This window comes from Pygocentrus nattereri, chromosome 19 (genome assembly GCF_015220715.1).
Source record: "Pygocentrus nattereri isolate fPygNat1 chromosome 19, fPygNat1.pri, whole genome shotgun sequence".
Taxonomy (NCBI): domain Eukaryota; kingdom Metazoa; phylum Chordata; class Actinopteri; order Characiformes; family Serrasalmidae; genus Pygocentrus; species Pygocentrus nattereri.
Genome location: NC_051229.1, coordinates 27,057,212 through 27,077,451, shown reverse-complemented (window position 1 = coordinate 27,077,451; position 20,240 = coordinate 27,057,212). Strand labels below are relative to the sequence as shown.

General features: G+C 38.9%; 1 protein-coding gene across 2 annotated transcripts; it reads left to right on the top strand.

Moving 5' to 3' along the window:
• Positions 1-1,796: 1,796 nt before the first annotated feature.
• On the top strand, positions 1,797-17,277 carry rhbdl2 (rhomboid, veinlet-like 2 (Drosophila)). Of its 2 annotated transcripts, none has more exons than XM_037547689.1 (8): positions 1,797-2,145; positions 3,038-3,260; positions 7,026-7,174; positions 8,265-8,377; positions 10,851-10,951; positions 11,191-11,251; positions 11,353-11,414; positions 15,019-17,277. In XM_037547689.1, the coding sequence occupies exons 2-8, from the start codon at positions 3,045-3,047 to the stop codon at positions 15,199-15,201; spliced, it is 885 nt and encodes a 294-aa protein (XP_037403586.1). In that variant the 5' UTR covers positions 1,797-2,145; positions 3,038-3,044; the 3' UTR covers positions 15,202-17,277. The 2 variants fall into 2 exon arrangements, with proteins under 2 accessions (XP_037403586.1, XP_037403587.1); XM_037547690.1 differs by having other exon boundaries at positions 1,797-2,270.
• The last annotated feature ends 2,963 nt before the right edge of the window (positions 17,278-20,240 follow it).

The window sequence follows — 20,240 nt, the reverse complement described above, 5'->3', positions numbered from 1 at the left end:
ATCTACTGAGATTTTCACGCACAACCATCTCTAGGGTTTACAGAGAATGGTCTGAAAAAGAAAAAAATATCCAGTGAGCGGCAGTTGTGTGGAAAACAATGCCTTGTTGATGTGAGAGGTCAGAGGAGAATGGGCAGACTGGTTCGAGATGATAGAAAGGCAACAGTAACACAAATAACCAACCAAAATCTCTGAGGAATGTTTCCAACACCTTGGTGAAAGTATGCCACGAAGAATTAAGGCAAAAGGGGGTCCAACCTTTTACTAGCAAGGTATAACTAATAAAGTGGCCAGTGAGTGTGTGTGTGTAAAATATACATACACACATGCATCACTCTCCATTTGGAGTGGGAGTCCAGGTGGACACATTTAAATTGAGTTTCATCTTAAAGCTGTATGACCTAAAATGTCCATTAAGATCTATCATAGATACACAAAGTGGAGCTTAATTCCCAACATAATTTAGTCACTGGTGTATGAAGATGGTCTGATACCAGTGACTCTCTAAAACTGAAGATGTTGTAAATTGCCTTACTCATTGCCAGTCAGATAGCCTTATGCAACTGTTTAAAATCAGTGATAAAGTGATTTATGGCATTATTGTGACAATTTTAATTGCCCAGCCATTAATGCACGTAATACCAGTGACACATATATGTACTGCCTGATAAGCTAAATTATCAATAAATGTATTAAACATAGTGACCAATATGGACTCACCTTCTCATGCCTTGAGATGCTTTCTCTCTGAGTCTTGACCCAAAGAAACAGTGTCATAGTTAAATCTACTAGGTTAAAATGTACTATAAGATTCCTGATAACACCAGTAACCAAAATCTCTGTGACAAGTGAACATATTTTTACATGTAGTTGACTTAAAATTTTAAATGTTAATGATATAAAAAGTATACATTAATCTGTTTTATGCAAATTCTGAAGTTAAACATCGGTTTCCCAAATGTTGGAAATTGGGTTTGTCACAAGCTGTATATATGCACTATATACATCATACGCACACAAAAAAACAAAGCATATATATATATATATATATATATATATATATATATATATATATATATATATATATATATATATATATATATATATATATATATATATATATATATCGGTATATATATATATATATATATATATATATATATAAAAAAAACTAAAAACAAGCTTTAATTTTAATGTAAGTCAGTGGAACCAGACGTCTTCCCAAGTTGTTTTGGGTCAGTTTGTTTTGTCCATTCATTGCGCAATTTACAGACAATAAAAAAGCCCAACTGGTATTTTCAAATTATACCAAAAATTGATAACGTCAAAAATGGAGATACAAGCTTTTATGTGTGTGTGTGTGTGTGTGTGTGTGCGTGTGCGTGTGTGCGTGTGTGTATATATATATATATATATATATATATACACACAGGGTGAGTCAAAAGTCACAGGACAGGTTTTATTTTATTTTTTAATTTTTTTTGTGGACTTTTATCTCTGGGGTCATCTCAAACAAATTGCGTATGCTGAGAAAATCCGCAACAAACACCACCTTCAGCCCTGCATCATGGAGGCTTAAAATAAAAGTTTCCTGTGACTCACCTTGTGTGTGTGTGTGTGTGTGTGTGTGTGTGTGTGTGTGTATACATATATATACATATACATATATATATATATATATATATATATATATATATATATATATATATATATATATATATATATATATATATATATTCTTTCTTTCTTCAGTTTTCCCGCCCAGTGACGTCATGACGCTCAGGTGTGCCGGTATTCGGAAGAGCAGGTAGACGGAATGGCCGCTGCAGCGCCTGAACAGTGTGAACAGTAGGAGCTCATTGACTTCGAAGCAGTTATCGTACTCTGAACGGAGACTTGCTGGGAAGCACTTTGACGTGGATGAGTTTTTGTTTATCTCGAGCGCACAGAAAGGAAGGAAGAGGGCTAGAGGAAAAGCAGAGGCTGTGGTTTATCGCTAAACACGGAGTGGGTGGTGTTCAGTAGCAGTTCATACACACACACACAGTGGCACACACTAGTACACACACACATACACTTATTTGCGTGGAAGAACTTTGAGGAAAATTTCACCTCGGTTGGCGAAGGAGTGAAAGAGAGAAAGTGGTAAGATAAAGTCGCCCCGACTTCTTCCTCAATTGTTTATGCGACGTTCTGGACATTCTGGGCGTTCTGGACGAATTGGAAAATTTATCGTTAGAACCCGAGAGCTGCTTTAAAAAGCTTTTCAGGTCAGTCTGGTCAGATTGAATTGACATGCTGTGTAATTTAGTACTGCTTTCTAATTCGTTGAAGGTTTTTAAGTCTGGAATGGGATAAACGAGGACAGCACAGGATGTGCCTTTGTTTATGTGCTTGATGGGAAGAATCCCAGAGGAGCAGCACCGAGTAGTTTGTCTCTCTCTGAACTCTGTAGTTTAACTTTCATTCACGTTCATTTACACCAGCCCCTGCAGAAGCTTTAAAAAAGCTTTTTAAAAAAAAAAAAAACATGTTGGTGGAAAAAGCTCACCTTAAAGGGGAATTCCACCAAATTTTCAAAGTTCCTGAGTATTTTTTAATTTTTAAAAAAAGTCATTCAGGTTTGCTTGAAGTGAAACATATAGACCCTGATCTCTTTACAGTGGTGGTGATATGAATCAGGGATGACTACAACACAAATATAGCCAATATATATTTTATTTGCTATACAAAACCACCATTGGACATCTAGTTTATATCACCACCGTGAGCAAATCTGACTCGGAAAGTTTCTCTGGAACAAAGCCTTTCACACCAAACCATCTGAATGGCTTTCTTTACATCCCAACCATTTAAATATGTAGAATTTTTTTTTAATATGTAAGTTTTGGGGATTTGGGGATTGGCGACCTCTCTGGTGGGAATGTGTAATAGCATGGCACATGCGGAAGAACATTTTGCAACATTGGTTGTACATCGTAGAAGTCTAATGAAAGTTACTAAACCTCCCTGATGCTCCGTTTCCCCTTTATTAAAGCTGAAAAATGGGTGGAATTGATGCGGATGAAGAGGCTGGCTTTCCTGTGGAAAGAGACCAGCAGGAGGAAGATCAGCAGGATGATGAGCAGAAAGGATGCTGCGACAGGTTTCACCTCCAAGTCTCTAGATGGATGCTGCCAGAAGATCTTAGAGAAACATATTTAGAACGCGCCAACTGCCTGCCACCGCCTATCTTCATCATCCTCATCAGCATAGGAGAGGTGTTACTCATTTTACTGTATAAACACAGTTTATATCTAATGTGAGCCAATGCATTCACCTCACAGAATGCACTGGAAGCCACTACAACTAAATACAGGTCAGATATCTGATATCTGGGGACCTTAGTATGCCATATATGAAGTTCCAAAACATAATGTTCACTCCTATTCATTAAGATGTAAGCTGTAAAAATGGGCAATTTTTGCATATATCTGCCTATTTGGCCTACTGCAGTTTAGCTTTGCCCGTTCACATTGAAATTACAAGACACGGTTCAGCCTGAATTGATTTTTGAATGAGACGTGATACATGACAACCAATCAAAAACCAAGCATATACATATACAGTGCCCTCCATAATTATTGGCACCCCTGGTTAAGATGTGTTCTTTAGCTTCTAATAAATTGAGGGTTTTTTAAAATAATATAGGACCACGATGGAAAAAAGAGCAAAATCCAACCTTTATCTCAAGTGCATTTATTCAGTAGGAAAAAAATCCCACATTAAGAAATAATTGTTTAACATCAAATAATGTGTGCCACAATTATTAGCACCCCTGATGTTAATACTTTGTACAACCCCCCTTTGCCAACAAAACAGCACCTAATCTTCTCCTATAATGTTTCACAAGATGGGAGAACACAGAAAGAGGTATCTTCGACCATTCCTCTTTGCACAATCTCTCTAAATCATCCAGCGACCTGGGTCCTCTCCTCTGCACTCTCCTCTTCAGCTCACCCCACAGGTTTTCAATGGGGTTAAGGTCTGGGGACTGAGATGGCCATGGGAGGAGCTTGATTCTGTGTGTGGTCAACCATTTCTGTGTAGATCTTGCCATATGTTTAGGGTCATTATCTTGCTGAAAGACCCAGTGACGACCCATCTTCAGCTTTCGGGCAGAAGCCACCAGATTTTGTTTTAAAATGTCCTGGTATTTCAAAGCATTCATGATGCCATGCACCCTAACAAGGTTCCCTGGGCCTTTGGAAGAAAAGCAGGCCCACAGCATCACTGATCCTCCCCCGTATTTCACAGTGGGCATGAGGTGCTTTTCTGCATACTCAGCTCTTGTGTTACGCCAGACCCACTTACAGCATTTGTTGCCAAAAAGCTCTATCTTTGTTTCATCTGACCAAAGCACACGGTCCCAGTTGAAGTCCCAGTACTGCTTAGCAAACTCCAAACGTTTACGTTTATGATTGTGAGTGAGAAAAGGTTTTTTCCGTGCATGACTCCCAAACAGCTTGTTGACGTGTAGATAGCGTCTGATGGTTGTTTTGGAGACTTCGTGACCCCAAGATGCTACCATTTGTTGCAGTTCCGTAACAGTGAGCTTTGGAGAACTTTTTATTTCTCTTGTCATCCTCCTCACTGTGCGTGGTGGCAAAATAAACTTGCGTCCTCGTCCAGACTTGTTTACCACTGTTCCAGTTGTTTTAAACTTCTTAATAATTCCTCTGACAGTAGATACGGACAGGTGTAGGTGAGTGGCTATTTTCTTGTAGCCATTGCCTGACCTGTGAAGGTCAACACACATCTGCCTTACTTGAATGCTATGTTCCTTTGTCTTTCTCATGTTGAAGAGAAATGGCCTCTGTGTCACGTCATAATTATACCCCAGGGAAACAGGAAGTTGTGAATTGCTAATTAAATGTTCCTACATACTTTGATTAACTTCGTAAACTACTGTAGAAGTGACAGAAATTCTTTAATTATATTTATTTCCTAAGAATTGTTAGGGGTGCCAATAATTGTGGAACAGGTGATTTTATGAAGAAAAATTATTTCTTAGTCAGGGATTTTATTTTCCCCCTAAAACTCTACTTGAGTTAAAGGTTACATTTTTCTACAATTTTCAGTGTGACAGTATGTTTCCACAATAAAAACTGAATTTATTTTAAGGCTTTTGACACATCTTAACCAGGGGTGCCAATAATTATGGAGGGCACTGTATCAGTCTTAAAGGCAGAGTAACAACAACACCATGTTAAATAAAGAGATAAAGATAAGATGGAAATAATAAGGTTAAAATAAATTATGACTGTTTTAAGCAGACAGTATAAAGAACCACTTTAATGTTTAAAGAACCTATAATGTAAAGGTTCTATACCATTTTACGGTTTTCCGTGAACCTTACGTCCAATCCAGGAAAGATTTGGGAACCTTTCATTCTTCGGCATTAGAATGAATAAGGCATTGAAGTGCATTGCAGTGGATCTGTCTGAATGTGCTAGTAGCAGTGTTTAGTTTGTGACCGAATGTATTTGATTTGGAAGTTTCCCTATGAAAGGTACTAAGAGGTTCTTGTGCTTTAGCAGAGGTTTATTTTCCTGCTGCTGGGGAGTCCGTATAATAACCAGATTCATGACTCCAGAAGCACTCCTCTAAACCCAACCACAGCCCACAACACTTACTGAAAATAGCCGTCTGACTACCAGCCCACGGCTAAAATTTGCTGCACTGGACACCGACCTCTATGAAACTGAAATATGTTATGTTGTCATTATATTCCAAAATGTACATAAAATATACAGTATACACTTTATGGTACAAGTGTGTGGATGCCTGACTGTTACACCTATATGAGCTTGTTGAACATCCTGCTCCAAAATCATGGGCATTAATATGGAGTTGCTGCCTCCCCAAGCCAGAAAAACGGCCCCAGATGATTATCCCTCCTCCACCAAAATTTCCTGTTAGCACTGTACTTTCTGGCATCGGCCAAACCCAGGTTATTCATCAGACTACTAGATAGTGTGGCTTTATTCATGACTCCAAAAAACGCATTTCCACTGTTCCAGAGTCGAGTGGTGGTGTGCTTTACACCACTCCAGCTGACAACTGCCATTGCGCATTGTGATCTTCAGCTTGCATTCAGTTGCTTGACCATGGAAAGCCTTCTGATGCACAGTTCTTGTGTTGATAATGCTTCCAGAGGCACTCTGTAGTGAATGACGCGACAGATAAATGATATTTGCAGAACACGTGCATCAGCAGAGCTCTTTGCTATGACTCATTCTACACTCACTTTTGTCTGGATAGCTGTGTGCTTGAGTCTATGTACCTGTTAGCAATAGGAGTGTTTGAAACACTTGAGGGGTGTCCACATACTTTTTGCCACTTTTTTATTGTAGGTCAATCAAAATACTAAAAAAGTATAAATATATATTTCAGTATGATTATTCTTTTTTACTTGTGGTAACCAGTAGGGTGGCACCCTAGCTCCCATAACAGCTGAAATGCTTATTGAAGTCTTTTATTATCATTAAAAATAATTTTTTTAAAGATATATTGAACCCAGACAGACTACTGGGGAGACATAAAAGCTTTATTGACACTGTAAATACATTTAGTGCAATAGTCAATAGACAAGTGAGGTATCAGTTAGTTATTGCACATTCCTTGGACAGCTTATAGAGTTATATAATATTGCACATCTTAAGAAATATTGCACAGCAGGAATATGTATTGCACACTCAAGTACAAGTAGTGCAGTGAATAATAAATAGGACAGAGGTGGAGTGGAACACTGGAACAGTGTACAGTGTCCTACGAAGTCAGTGCCAGGAGCTAATAACATGATTTTAATGACCCACATGCTTCTTGAATATATAAACTTTCTTATCCCTGTCTTTAGTCTTATATTTCACTGTCACCAGCCTTTCATTACCCTGCTCAGCCTTACAGGTTGAGGCAGGCAAACATTGTTTATTAGCGTTAACAAACTGAACTGCCTCATGGTAACATGCTGTCACTCACCACAGTTGGCAGTTTTCATCTACTACGCGGTGTGGAAGCCTCAGAAGCAGTGGGTGACGCTGGAGCAAGGCATTTGGAACAGTCCCCTTACCTACAAACCGGACCACAGGGAGGAGGCATGGCGCTTCTTATCCTACATGTTTGTGCATGCTGGGTAAAACACCTTTTCATCTGTTCCCTGGATTTTGGTTTGCTTCAACATGCCATTTGTTCTCCATCCAAGAATAGCCATTTGGCCAAGAAACAATGAAAGCTGTAATATAATATAGTAAAATACACTCACTAGCCACTTTATTAGGTATGCTAGTAAAAGGTTGGACCCACTTTTGCCTTCAGAACTGCCTTAATTCATCATGGCATACTTTCAACAAGGTGTTGGAAACATTCCTCAGAGATTTTGGTTGGTTATTTGAGTTACTGTGGCCTTTCTATCTCGAACCAGTCTGCCTATTCTCCTCTGACCTCTCACATCAACAAGGCATTTTCGTCCATAGAGCTGCCACTCACTGGATATTTTCTCTTTTTTCAGATCATTCTCTGTAAACCCTAGAGATGGTTGTGCGTGTTTCTGAAATACTCAGACCAGCCCATCTGGCACCAACAACCATGCCATTTTCAAAGTCACTTAAATCACATTTCTTCCCCATTCTGATACTCGGTCTGCACTTCAGCAAGCTGTCTTGACCACCTCTACATGCCTAAATGCATTGAATCGTGGCCATGTGATTGGCTGATTAGCTATTTGTGTTAACAAGCATTTGAACAGGTAACACCTAATAAAGTGGCTGGTGAATGTATATGGCTTGAGATACATACAAAGGAATCATGAAGGGAGAAAAATGACTGAAATAAAAAGATCTGGTGTTAGAAATTGAGGTGATGATTTAACTTTCATTTTGAAATGTTGTTGTTAGGGATTTAGTGCAATTCTGGACAGACTGGGCCAAACACATTAACTGAAAATTGAAATAACGCTGAGAGTAAAACAGTTTTTTTTGTAAAATGAATCTCATAAAATTACTTTAATATGTTCAACGTTACTGTGCTGTACTCTAATACTATCAAATCAGTCAACATTTGTTTAAGCTGAGTGTGCATTAAGGGACCCATTGTAAATGAGGAACCATGCAAACTTACGAAATAACAGCATGTGCTACAAAATCCAACGTCCTTAACAACCGAGAACGGTTGATCATTCAAAGCAGTGAATGGTTTTAACTGGGTTTTGTGCTCTTTTCCTCCAGGATCCAGCATATTGTGGGGAATCTGCTTCTGCAGCTGATGCTGGGCATACCGCTGGAGTTGGTCCACAAGGGCTTTGAGGTGGGGATGGTCTACTTGGGTGGCGTTCTTGCAGGTGAGGAACAACATCTCACTCTGCACACACAGTAAAATCACTGGACTTTCTACACTTTAGACTTATAAGTCTAAAGTTTGGAGCTGGATTACTTTTAGTTGGATTGGTTTATGCTTATTGATAATAACTGTGGATCAGTGTAGTTTTTACAGTTTAAGAACAATAAAGGCGTGAACAGTCTTCTATAATTGGCTGAAGCTGAAGCTCCCTCAGTACTAGTAGTAGTAGTCCTGCTGTAATCTAGCACATGCTAATCTAGTAACAAAACCTGTTAATAGTCATGGCTGTGCAGTGTATTGTTATAACAATAACACACCACACAGCCATGACTATTAACAGGTTTGCTATTAGTGTTATGAGTGTGTCCTGAGGTGTAATGGTGGTGTGAAAGTCCTGGCTGTAACTTTTAAATCAGGGTTATCTGTGGACATTATGACATTCAGATTCTTCATCGTGAATCAATCGACCAATTAAATTACACAATCACACAATTACTTTAGTTTATTATTTAGTTTATTTACATTTACAACCACTTTACATTACAAAACCTAATTTGGGAAAACTAATCCAGCTCCAATAGAGTCAAAACAACACACTTTCTGATATTCAACTGAAAAAACTCAGATTAAGTTTCACATTTTCAAGTATGAATCCATTGAGAATAAGGGTAGACATCAATCAAGCTGAGGGTTTTCAACTAAGAATAAGCAGAGAACAATCCAGTCTGGGATAATACCTCATTTGTTTTTAGAAAACCACCCTGTAGACTGTACTTTACTTTAATCAAAGGTTTGCAAATTAGAGGCAGCTGTAGGCCATTTATGCAACTGTCGTTTATATTTCCAACCTGTATTTAAAGTCTCAAAGACTCTTCTTTGTTTATGTTGAACTTTGTCTTTTTTATTTTCATTTTCTCACTGTTACTTTTCAATGAAATAAGAAGCATCCTGCAAAGATTCTCTTGGCATAAAATATCTGTTTGTTCATTTTGCTTTAACTTTATTTGGATTGTTGATTTTTGAGTGTGATATTGACTGAACTTAATGCTCTGATGTATGAATGTCGTCTAGCTCACATTTGAAAAGTTTGGAAATTTGATAAATATCAAAATCATAATTTGAACACACAATTTTGAGTGTTTCAAATGATAAATGCTGCCATTTTAATTATATCCTACATCAGGAGTGCACCGTTGTGGTCCTGGAGACCTACCCCTTTAAGTTTTTTCCAACCCTAATCTAACACCTGATCCAGGCGATGAAGGCCTTCAGAGGCATCTGGATATTAGAGCCAGGTATGTTGGATTTGAACTCTCCAGGGTTGTAGATCACTGGAACCAGGACTGAGCACACCTGTCCTTGTCATTCAAAGATAGAACAGGTGAGTCTATGTTAGGAAGGAAATTTAAGACAATGACAGATCACTTTAATCATAGCGTTTAATTGGTCATAAAATCACTTATTTCTCCTTTAAATAATATTCCACAACTGGCTGTGTGGCTGTGCCAGCATCTTACATCTGTGAAAACACAAGCCTATAATTTTTTTTCACTCATGCTCAATAGAGAACTGGTTAAATCACTCCTATTTTGTGTAGTGTCCTCGGCTATATTTGACACAATAGTTTAGTTAAATGTGATAATTATGCTGGTATGGTAGCAGAGAAGCACCATCTGCATGATGAACAGATCTGGTATTGTGCTGTTGTGTAAAGCTGTGTAATTAGAAAAGAAAGGAAGAAAAAGAGATGATCTTTCCATCTGAAGCATTACATGACCAAGCTGATTTGGAGAGAGTGCAGATTCAACATATGCTGGTACTATATATCGCTATACTTACATATAATAGACAATCAAATTTATTGTGCAGTCTCTTATCACTAGTTTTGAACTTGGTGTTTTTCTTGTTGTCTGATCATTTAGAATGCTCATACATGTGATTTCATTTCGCTTCGGTGCTGTGTGGAAAGCGGTGTGCTTTGTGGTGATCTGAGGACATGGTGATGTGCATGCCCACTACTTCAGCTATAATTTACTTTTATTATTATTATTTTTTTAGCATTTTCCATATATTAATAATCACCGTTCTGCAAAAAGGCCTTTACTATGTATTATAGGTTACAAATTTGTGAATATGAAATAGATAAACACCAGCAAACGCTCAAGTGTTCAAAATATATGAGCCAGACCTAGAAGGGTGCCAAATCATAATTTAGATAAAACCTGCGATTCATATCAAGAAGGATACATTGATGAGCATAAAGCTGTGTGTTGAAGATGAATATGCTCAAAGGATTAATATGTGGCTGGTCCATGCCAACTGCAGGATTTTTCCTTATTTAATTGAAAAGTAATGGTGAAAAATATAAATTTAAAAATAAGGCAAAGTGCTGACATGATGGGGTGTGTGAATTGAACTGTTTGTGTTTGTTTGTGTGTGTGTGTGTGTGTGTGCGCATGTGCGTGCTGTCCCAGGTTCTCTGGCCAGTTCCATTTTTGACCCGTACAGTGCTGTGGTGGGTGCCTCTGGAGGAGTTTACGCTCTCATTGGTGGATACCTCATGAATGCTTTAGTAGTAGGTGTTGAATTTTTTTTCCTTTAATCATGTTCAAGCTACAGTTCCCACCAAGAACCTCCACTGTAATAAGACTGTATGAACGACAAGGTGACGTGGGCGTCAGTCAGTAAAGAAAGATTTTTTTCCCCCATTTAAATAGCAGTGAAAACAAATGTGATATATTGTGATTTATTTATTTAATCATTTGACGGGCCAATTAAATTGATCTGCTCTTTCTCTGTCCTGTGCTCCAAAAGAACTTCAGGGAGATGATTCCTCTGCTGGGAATTTTCCGCATTTTGGTGATCGTCCTTATCGGTTTGTTCAAACATCTGTCCTGAAACACGGCTGAGTATTCCCACTTATACGTAGGTTCATTATGTCCCTTGTGTTCTAATTGTGACTGCTCTTTTCTGTAGTGGGAACAGATGTGGGCTTCGCTCTGTACAGAAGATTTCTGAGTGATGAGGCTGGATTGAAGGTGAGTCGATGCTTTTTCAGCGCCATTCTCCTCAAATAACCCTGTGAAGTCCCTCAATGGCTGATTTTATACCTCATATTGTCCACTTTTTTTGCATAAAAGTAAGGGGTTCGTTTTGTTTTAACTCACACTGATATTTTATATAAGTAAATACACAGATAAATAAATCTGACATCAAAATAAATGTAAAGTGAGTCCTTTGAAAGAGTATTTCAGTGCAGCTATATTAAAGGGGAATTGCACTATTATAGAAAAGCTGCATAATTAAATAGATAAGATGTAAACAAAGTTATTCAGAGTGGTTTGATGTGAAATGCTACATTCTAGAGAAACTTCCAGAGTCACAATTGTTCACAGTGTTGGTGATAGGAACCGGGTGTCTGAAGCGTTCAATGCCTCGAAAAGCTGCCTAAGGCTTTTGAGATTGGCCTTACACTTTTTTTTAGTCCATTCATAGTGACACGGTACATGCAGGGAGTTGTAAGACATATGTGCAGACATATGAGGGTTACATCTGATATACATGTGGTTTTAAACTCCATTCCACTGCATGGTGTTACACAGACAGGATGCACACTGGAAGTGATAGAAAGGCATTTGAACTAGTACAACAGGTTTCTCCACCACCTCCAGCTCAGCCTCCTGTCTTTTAGACAAAGCCACAGTCTCCAAACCATACATCATAGCAGGACGTACTACTGTCTTGTAAACCTTCCCTTTCACTCTTGCTGCTATCCTTCTGTCACACATCAGCCCTGACACCCATCTCCACCCACTCCATCCTGCCTGTACCCTCTTCTTCACCTCTTTTCTACACTGTCCATTGCTCTGGATGGTTGACCCAAGATATTTGAAGTCATCCACCTTTACGACCTCTACTCCTTGCATCTTCACCTTTCCACCTGCCCCCCTCTCATTCACATACATGTATTCCGTCTTCTCTCTACTGACCTTCATTCCTCTCCTCTCCAGTACAAACCTCCACCTCTCCAGATTCTCTTCCACCTGCCCTCTACTCTCACCACAGATTACAATGTCATCTGCAAACATCATGGTCCATGGAGCCTCCTGCCTGACCTCATCTGTCAACCTTTCCATCACCATTGCAAACAAGAATGGGCTCAAAGCTGATCCCTGATGTAACCCTACCTTCACCTTGAAACCATTTGTCACTCCAACTGTACACCTCATCACTGTCTCACTATCCTCATACATGTCCTGCACCACCCTAACATACTTTTCATCTCCACCTGACTTCCTCATACAGTACCACAGTTCCTGTCTTGGCACCCTATCATATGCCTTCTCTAGATCCACAAAGACACAATGTAGCTCCTTCTGACCTTCTCTGTACTTCTCTACCAACACTCTCAATGCAAAAATTGTATCTGTGGTACTCTTTCTGGGCATGCAACCAAATTGCTGCTCACTGTTCTGGACCTCTCGCCTTAGCCTTGCTTCAACAACTCTTTCCCATACCTTCATGGTGTGGCTTATCAACTTTATACCTCTGTAGTTACTGCAGCTCTGCACATCAGCCTTGTTCTTAAAAATGGGGATCAGTACACTGCTTCTCCACTCATCAGGCATCCTCTCACTCTCCAGGATTTTGTTAAACAACCTGGTTAAAAAGTCCACTGCCTTCTCTCCTAAACATCTCCATACCTCCACAGGTATGTCATCTGGACCAACTGCCTTTCCATTCTTCATCCTTTTTAAAGCTGCCCTCACTTCCACCTTACCAATTCTCTGCACTTCCTGATCCACTATCTCTCCCCCCATTGTCCTCCTCTCTCTCGTTTTCCTCATTCATTAGTTCTTCAAAGTACTCCTTCCATCTACTCAACACTCTCTGTTCACTCACTAGTACATTTCCCTCTCTATCCTTTATCAGCCTAACCTGCTGTACATCCTTTCCAGCTCTATCTCTCTGTTTAGCCAAACGATACAAGTCCTTTACTCCTTCTTTACTCATCATAGGCCTGAGTCTTTGCCTTTGCCACCATTCATTTTGCTATGTGACTAGCCTCACAGTACTCCCGCCTACTTCCTTCATCTCTCTGGTTATCCCACTTTTTCTTAGCTGCCTTCTTCTTCTGAATACTCTCCTGGACTTCCTCATTCCACCACCAACTTTCCTTGTCTTCTTTCCTCTGACCAGATGAAACACCCAACACATTCTTGCCAATTTCTCTCACCACCTTAGCTGTAGTTTCCCAGTCCTCAGGTAGCTCCTCACTGCCCCCAAGGGCCTGTTGCAATTTTTCCCTGAACTGCCTGCAACCATCCTCCTCCTTCAGCTTCCACCATCTGTTCTTTGGCTCTGTCTTCACTCTCTTCCTCTTCTTTGTTTCTAATCTCATTTTTTATATATATATATATATATATATATATATATATATATATATATATATATATATATATATATATATAATATTATAATATTATATTAGTTTAATGCAAACATCAGCAAACAAAAAATTCTGTGAATTCATTCAGCATTGCATTAATATTTAAGGTGTTCTTACAGTAGGCATCGCTGTATGCCATAGTAAATTACTGAACCTGATTACTGAATCTGAACCTGAGAATTGTCCATAACTTGGTCAGTTACTCGTGTCACAGCAGAGCTGTGAAAATAGGCAAAGTTGTGTGGTGGCCACATGATTTCTCAGGCAACATTAGTGTTAAAAGAAAACACAAACAACCGTACCAACAATGAAGGTGCTTCAAGCTCTGATTTAGCTTTGATTCTAAATCTCTAACTCTTGATTGGCTTTCTGTGAAGATTCACAGTGACTCTGCCGTTCTGATGGTTGTCTAACTCATTAGGCAGAGATTTTGGTGGTCATCTGGTTCATGTAAAAGACCGAGTGTGGAGTTTGTCTGACTCTTGTGACAGATTCTGGTGGTCATCTGACTTGTGTGATGGACAGCGATTGTGGCAGTCATTTGACTCGTGTAACAGAAAAATTCTGGTGGTCATCTGACTCGTGTACAATTCTGACGGACATGTGACTTGTGACGGACATTGATTCTAATGGTCATGTTTCATGATAGACAGCGATTCTGGTGGTCATGTAACTCGTGTGACAGACAGATTCTGGTGGTCGTCTTGCTCTTGTGATGGACAGATTCTGCCAGTCATCTGACTTGTGTGACGGACAGATTCTGGTGGTTATTTGACTCATGTGATTAGACTGCAATTCTGCCAGGTGTCTGACTCATGACGGAAATTCTAGTGGTCTTCTGACTCGTGTGACAGGCAGATTTTGGCACCATCTGACTCTTGTTAACCAGATTCTGGCACTCGTCTTACTCGTGTGACAGACAGAGTCTGTCATCGTCGTCTGACTCGTGTTAACCAGATTCTGGCCCTTATCTGACTTGTGTGACAGGTATGCTTAGCACTACGTCTTACTATGCCATTCATACAGTTACTATGCACTTGTCTTTTTTTAATATACAAACCGTTGTTCAGTGTATATAATAATCATATTGCCCACCCATAACCTCAGTGTACTTCACTGTCCTGTTTTTCTGAATGACAGCTGTGCAGCACGGCTATTTGTTAAGAGGCATTGTGTTTCTCCTCCTTCTCTAGGTGTCTTTTGTGGCCCACATTGGTGGAGGAATAGCAGGCATGACCATCGGCTATGTTTTCTTCAGTAACTACAACCAGAAGCTTCTGAAGGACCCTCGCTTCTGGTTCTGCATAGTGGGCTACATCGTATTCTTGCTCTTCGCTGTTCTCTTCAACATCTTCCTCTCTCCAGCTTCTTACTAAGGAAGTGTTTACATCCCAGGCAGATGTCAACAAGGTCACAATACATGCACATGTATGTACAGTGGTATGTTTAGGTTTTAAACTATAGTTTTACCCTTAACCCAAGTGTCGTGGATCAGAAAAATTCAAATTTTACAGTTTTCCACTGACCTCAGAGCATCTGTTCAAGCATCTAAGGCATGTTTGGGGGACCTTAGTGCTAAAGTCAACTTAAGTGCTAATGTAACCAGGTAAAATCTGTACACCAAACATGTCTTGGCTGATCTGGGAAGTGGAAAACTGTGTGACATTGATTTTTCAACAAGCCTTATTAAGACAGCACTTTCTTAGGTGGCTTCTAACACTGTATGACACTGTTATCTATAAAAATAGGCCAAAGTATGTTAGAAAGCTAAAAACAACAGCTATCTTGAAGCTTGATTTTTGCTAATAATTTTGTCCATTTGAATAGATCGAGTGCTTATGAAGTAAGAGGAGAAATGTGTCCATTTGACTTTTCAACCAGCTGTTCCCTCAAGGCTTTCAGGTTAACACTTAAATGTGTTCTTTGTACTGTAGCCCATAACTTTTGTGTTGATGCTGTTATGGTATTCACACTACTTTAATTGCTCACCGTACAAATGGCTCATCAGATCAGCTTAAAAAGTTAGTTCATGTAGTAACAAGCAATTGAACTAGCACAAAGTATTTATTTAGATTGAATAAAACTAGTTAATGTACTTCTTACTACATGATGTAAATTTTTTAGGTTGATTTGGGGAGCCACTTTTTACAGTGTACACCAGAATGCTCTTTTTTTTGTGCTGGTTTTCGTGAAGCTTCAACATACCTCAACAAAAGCAGCTACAGACCACATTTATTTACAAAACGTGCCATGTAGCCAAGCGGGTATTTTGATATTTTATACTGGTCATTAAAAATTGTCAACATGTACTTTTTATTTGTAGTGCCACTTGTTTTTATTTTGTACAATCATGTTACCTACAAGTGCACTCTACAGGGTGAAAGGGTTTGTGTAAGTATCTCAAAATTAAGGCCATTAGACTGAATCTATGTAGCTTCTCCAATGGCCAAAGGCTCAGGTGTGCTGGGGGAGGGGGAGGGAACAGTAGCTTTACTTCCTCATTTCTTGTAATCTTCTCCTTTATTTAGCATTTGATTTTGGTTGGTTAAGTCAGGGATGTGTCAAAATGACAAGTAATTGGGTTTCATTCAGGATTAAGAGACTGTTTATAAACAAGCTTGGAGCTTGTGCAAAGAGCATTGAAGTTGCTGAGTTATAGTTACAGCTCAGTTACAGTTTCACTTCAGCATGGTTGTGATGTCACAGCCATCAACATATTTACATTAATCCTACATTAATTTAGCCCACAATTCATGTTATAGTGTTGTGGAGTGTTTCTGCAGACAGAGTATATCCACTCTAATAACTGTGAAATGTTCATATAACGATTAAACATCGTGCTGTTTTTGGCCGTCAGGAAGCAAGTGGGTCATTATAGATCTAATCATCTGTACATCTGAACAGAGTGGCTGAAATTTATTCTCTGACTATTTCTATCTGAATTTGTCAATTTCTTCCATATATATTTCCATACAGCTTTTCGCACGAGGATAACCCGTCATAAACATGAAATCTGGGCCCTTAAATATCTAATATTCTTTTAATATTCCCAGAAAAGTATGTTGACAAGCTATTTGAGGTTTATGTGTGTTGATGAACTAGTAGCAGGACCATCCAACCATGTAGGAACACTACCTTAAAACAGTTAGTCACTTCGAACAACAGAGGGCAGCATTTATACTGGGTTCACAGGCAAATGTTTTCCATGTTTTATACAGTCTGGGTTGTGCTGTGTAGTCAGCAGGATGTGCTGTTGCATAAAGAGTTGAAATGAGATTAATATGAAATTGTGTCACATCATTGAGTTTCCCTCATTATGTCACTGCATAAAATGCTTACCTAAAGATGGGTTGTTGGGGTTCTGGTAGAAAAATTTAATAACACTTTTCTATTATTTTAATAACACATTATTTTGTAAATGTGTCATTCCTTTCTACTACTGTAATTTTTATTAAAAGACATTTTCAAGAATGTTGTTTCTGTTCTTTGATCTAACGTATTGCCATACAAGGCCGAGAGGCTTGCTTTTTCCTTCAGGTGGAAGGGTTTTGGCTAAAAGGCCTTCATTTCTTTTGTGTAGTCATTATATATTCAAAGGTTATTCATTAATCTAATTGTTGCATCTACTGGCCTGGTCAGTAATCCATCCCTGTGCACTACAAATTAGTCCAGAGAACCAGTCCTGTGAGCCTAGTCTTAAACACAAGCATAATTTAAGTGGGGAATCAACAATGAAAACTTTATTGTGTACTTCTTTTGGGAAGAACTGTGTTGAAGTGAAATAATTCATGTGCAACTAAATGAACACATTCAAAGCTGTTTTTGTCAGTGTATGTGAGGTGATGCTGAAGGAGCAGCAGGTTCTAAATGTTTGGGAGTCTTTCGGTGTGTGTGAGTGTGAAACGGCAGTAATATCTTTAACTTTATGCAGTGTCCAGGGGGAAATCACGAAAATGTGCTGGACACTGGCCTTCAGTGTCACAGGACTGTACATCAACACCAACTCTGTCATATGATGTCAGAAACCAGCCACTGTTTTTTCTAGCAATGCAGCACACAAACCTTAATTCCAAACAAGTTGGAACAGTATATGACACACACACATGCGCGATTCTCCTTCAGGGTTGCAGGGTGTGCTGGAGCCTGTCATTGGACAGAAGGCAGGATAAACCCTGGACAGGTCTCTAGTCCATCACAGGGCGGGCAGACAGACACACTCACACCTAGGGGCAATTTAGAACATCCAAATGACCTGACTGCATGTCTTTGGACAGTGGGAGGAAACCGGAGAACCCAGAGGAAGCCCACACAGACAGGGGGAGAACATGCAGACTCCACATAGAAAGGACCCTGGTCACCCGGCCGGGGAATTGAACCCAGGCCCTTCTTGCTGTGAGGTGACAGTGCAATCCCACCATGCCGCCCTAAAGCAATGCAGTTACTAGTAAATACACTTTGACTTGTATTTAAATGAAACCATTATAAAGATCATTAATATTTTACCTTATCCAAGAAAGGCCCAGGTTGGGTCCATGCTTGCCACTTGCCAAAAATGCAACATGTAATAACTCAACAACTTAACTATGTTCCTCTGTGAGCAATTACAAAAATTAATCTATTTAAGGTGTGCGTGAAGGGCAAGGCTAAAAAAACACAACTGATAACCCGTGACCCATCTCTCAGGTTGCGCTGCATTCAAAATCAATGTGTCTGTGATGGATATCACCACATGGGAATAATTTGACAAACCGTGGTCAATAATCACAGCTTGTTGTTGCGTACACAAATACAAGCTAAGACTGTACTATGTCCAGTGGAAGCGATATGTCAGCAAAAGCCGGAAACAGACGACTTGTCTGGGCTCAAGCTCATCTGAAATGGACTGATGCACAGCGGAAATGTGTATTGTAGACTGATAAATCGACTTTTAAGACTGTCGATGAAAATAATAGATTTTGTTTTCTCTGACCCAATGAAAACCATCCAGATATTCCAGTTCCCTGTTCTCTTAGAGGCTTTTCAGGAATGTTTCCTATGGGGGAAACTGTGTGGTTAATGCTGTTGTCCATTCTGATCTCCAGTGTGTGTCAGTGCACATCAGTGTGTGTAGAGCTTTGGTGTGAAAGGGTGTGTAGTAGTATGTATCAGTGTGTCAGAATGTAATAGGGTGTATTTGTGTTTATCTTGGTTAAAAACATGGAAAAAAAACATCTTTACCATAAAGCTAAATATCTGGGCAATTCTAGATTAAAAGCTGGCATTTGAATCTTGTATATGTTTTATTTGTAACATATTAATGTATTGTTTACCTGTAGCAGTTTTACAGTAATTCTTTGAGTAAAGAGCATAGAGGTGCCGCTGTTTTGTGACAAACACATTCACATGCCACTCATATTCATAGTCAGTGGTGTATTTAGAAGGCATAGAGTGATGTTTTGTTCTTATGAAAATTATCGATTAGTGGTTAACCTGATATGTAAGGCCTTTAGTTTAGCTCTGGAAGATCTAACCCATGGGAAAACTTGATTGGCTGTATCTGCCTCAAAGCCACAAAGAAAAAACATACTGGACAATTTTCCGTTGGGATTTTTTCCCAAACTTAAAAATGAATTAAGAGTATCACTACAGTACATGTGGAGTTCAAATGCAAGCATAATGATTACATAAAAATAAAAATGAACTAAAAATCATGGATATGTATTTTTGATTTCACAGAAATCACTAAGCTTTTTATCATGAAGGTCTTGCAAGGCCCCACTGCTATTATCAGTGTATCAGTATGCATTGGAGTTTATATCTGCGTATCAGTGTGTCCTGCTCTGACGCTGCTCCAGTCCTGCCGTTCCCTTTCCAAGTTCTAATTAGCCGACAGCAGTGTTATAAAAAACAACAAAGTTCATTGATTGTGACCTGATGGTAACCAGCAGGTCAGCCAGACGGGACGTTCTGTTGTTTTTGGCCCAAAGAAATCAATTGAGGCTTTATTTAAGCATAGGTGTCGACGCATGAAAAAATATACTGTGATCCATTTTTACACCAGTTAGGTAATGTAAAAACTTTTGAGGTAAGTGGGGAAATTGCATTAATTTGTTTTTTGACCAAACTATCATTTTAAACATGCAGTGTAGTGTGTTGGTATGTAAAATGCTAATAAAAAAAGCAGTAAGTCTACTTGTCTTGTATTAAATAATATGTAATATGTAAATAAATGAATAAATTACAGGGCTGCTAAACACAGTTTTAGGTTTTGTTTTGATATATATATTTTTTTTTTCAATCAAGCATGATGTAAGCATGTTATTACTTTGAGATTATGTAAGACTGGGCATGTTCTATAATATCTGCATGGTAAGAAAGTGCAAACATTATAATATATATATATATATATATATAGTTATATATATATATATATATA

Excerpts from the sequence above, each read along its gene's own strand:
- rhbdl2 (XM_037547689.1), top strand. The coding sequence starts at position 3,045 with ATGGGTGGAATTGATGCGGATGAAGAGGCTGGCTTTCCTGTGGAAAGA. Across the intron at positions 8,378-10,850 it reads CTTGGGTGGCGTTCTTGCAG|GTTCTCTGGCCAGTTCCATT; the intron begins GTGAGGAACAAC and ends GTGCTGTCCCAG. Across the intron at positions 11,252-11,352 it reads TTTGGTGATCGTCCTTATCG|TGGGAACAGATGTGGGCTTC; the intron begins GTTTGTTCAAAC and ends TCTTTTCTGTAG.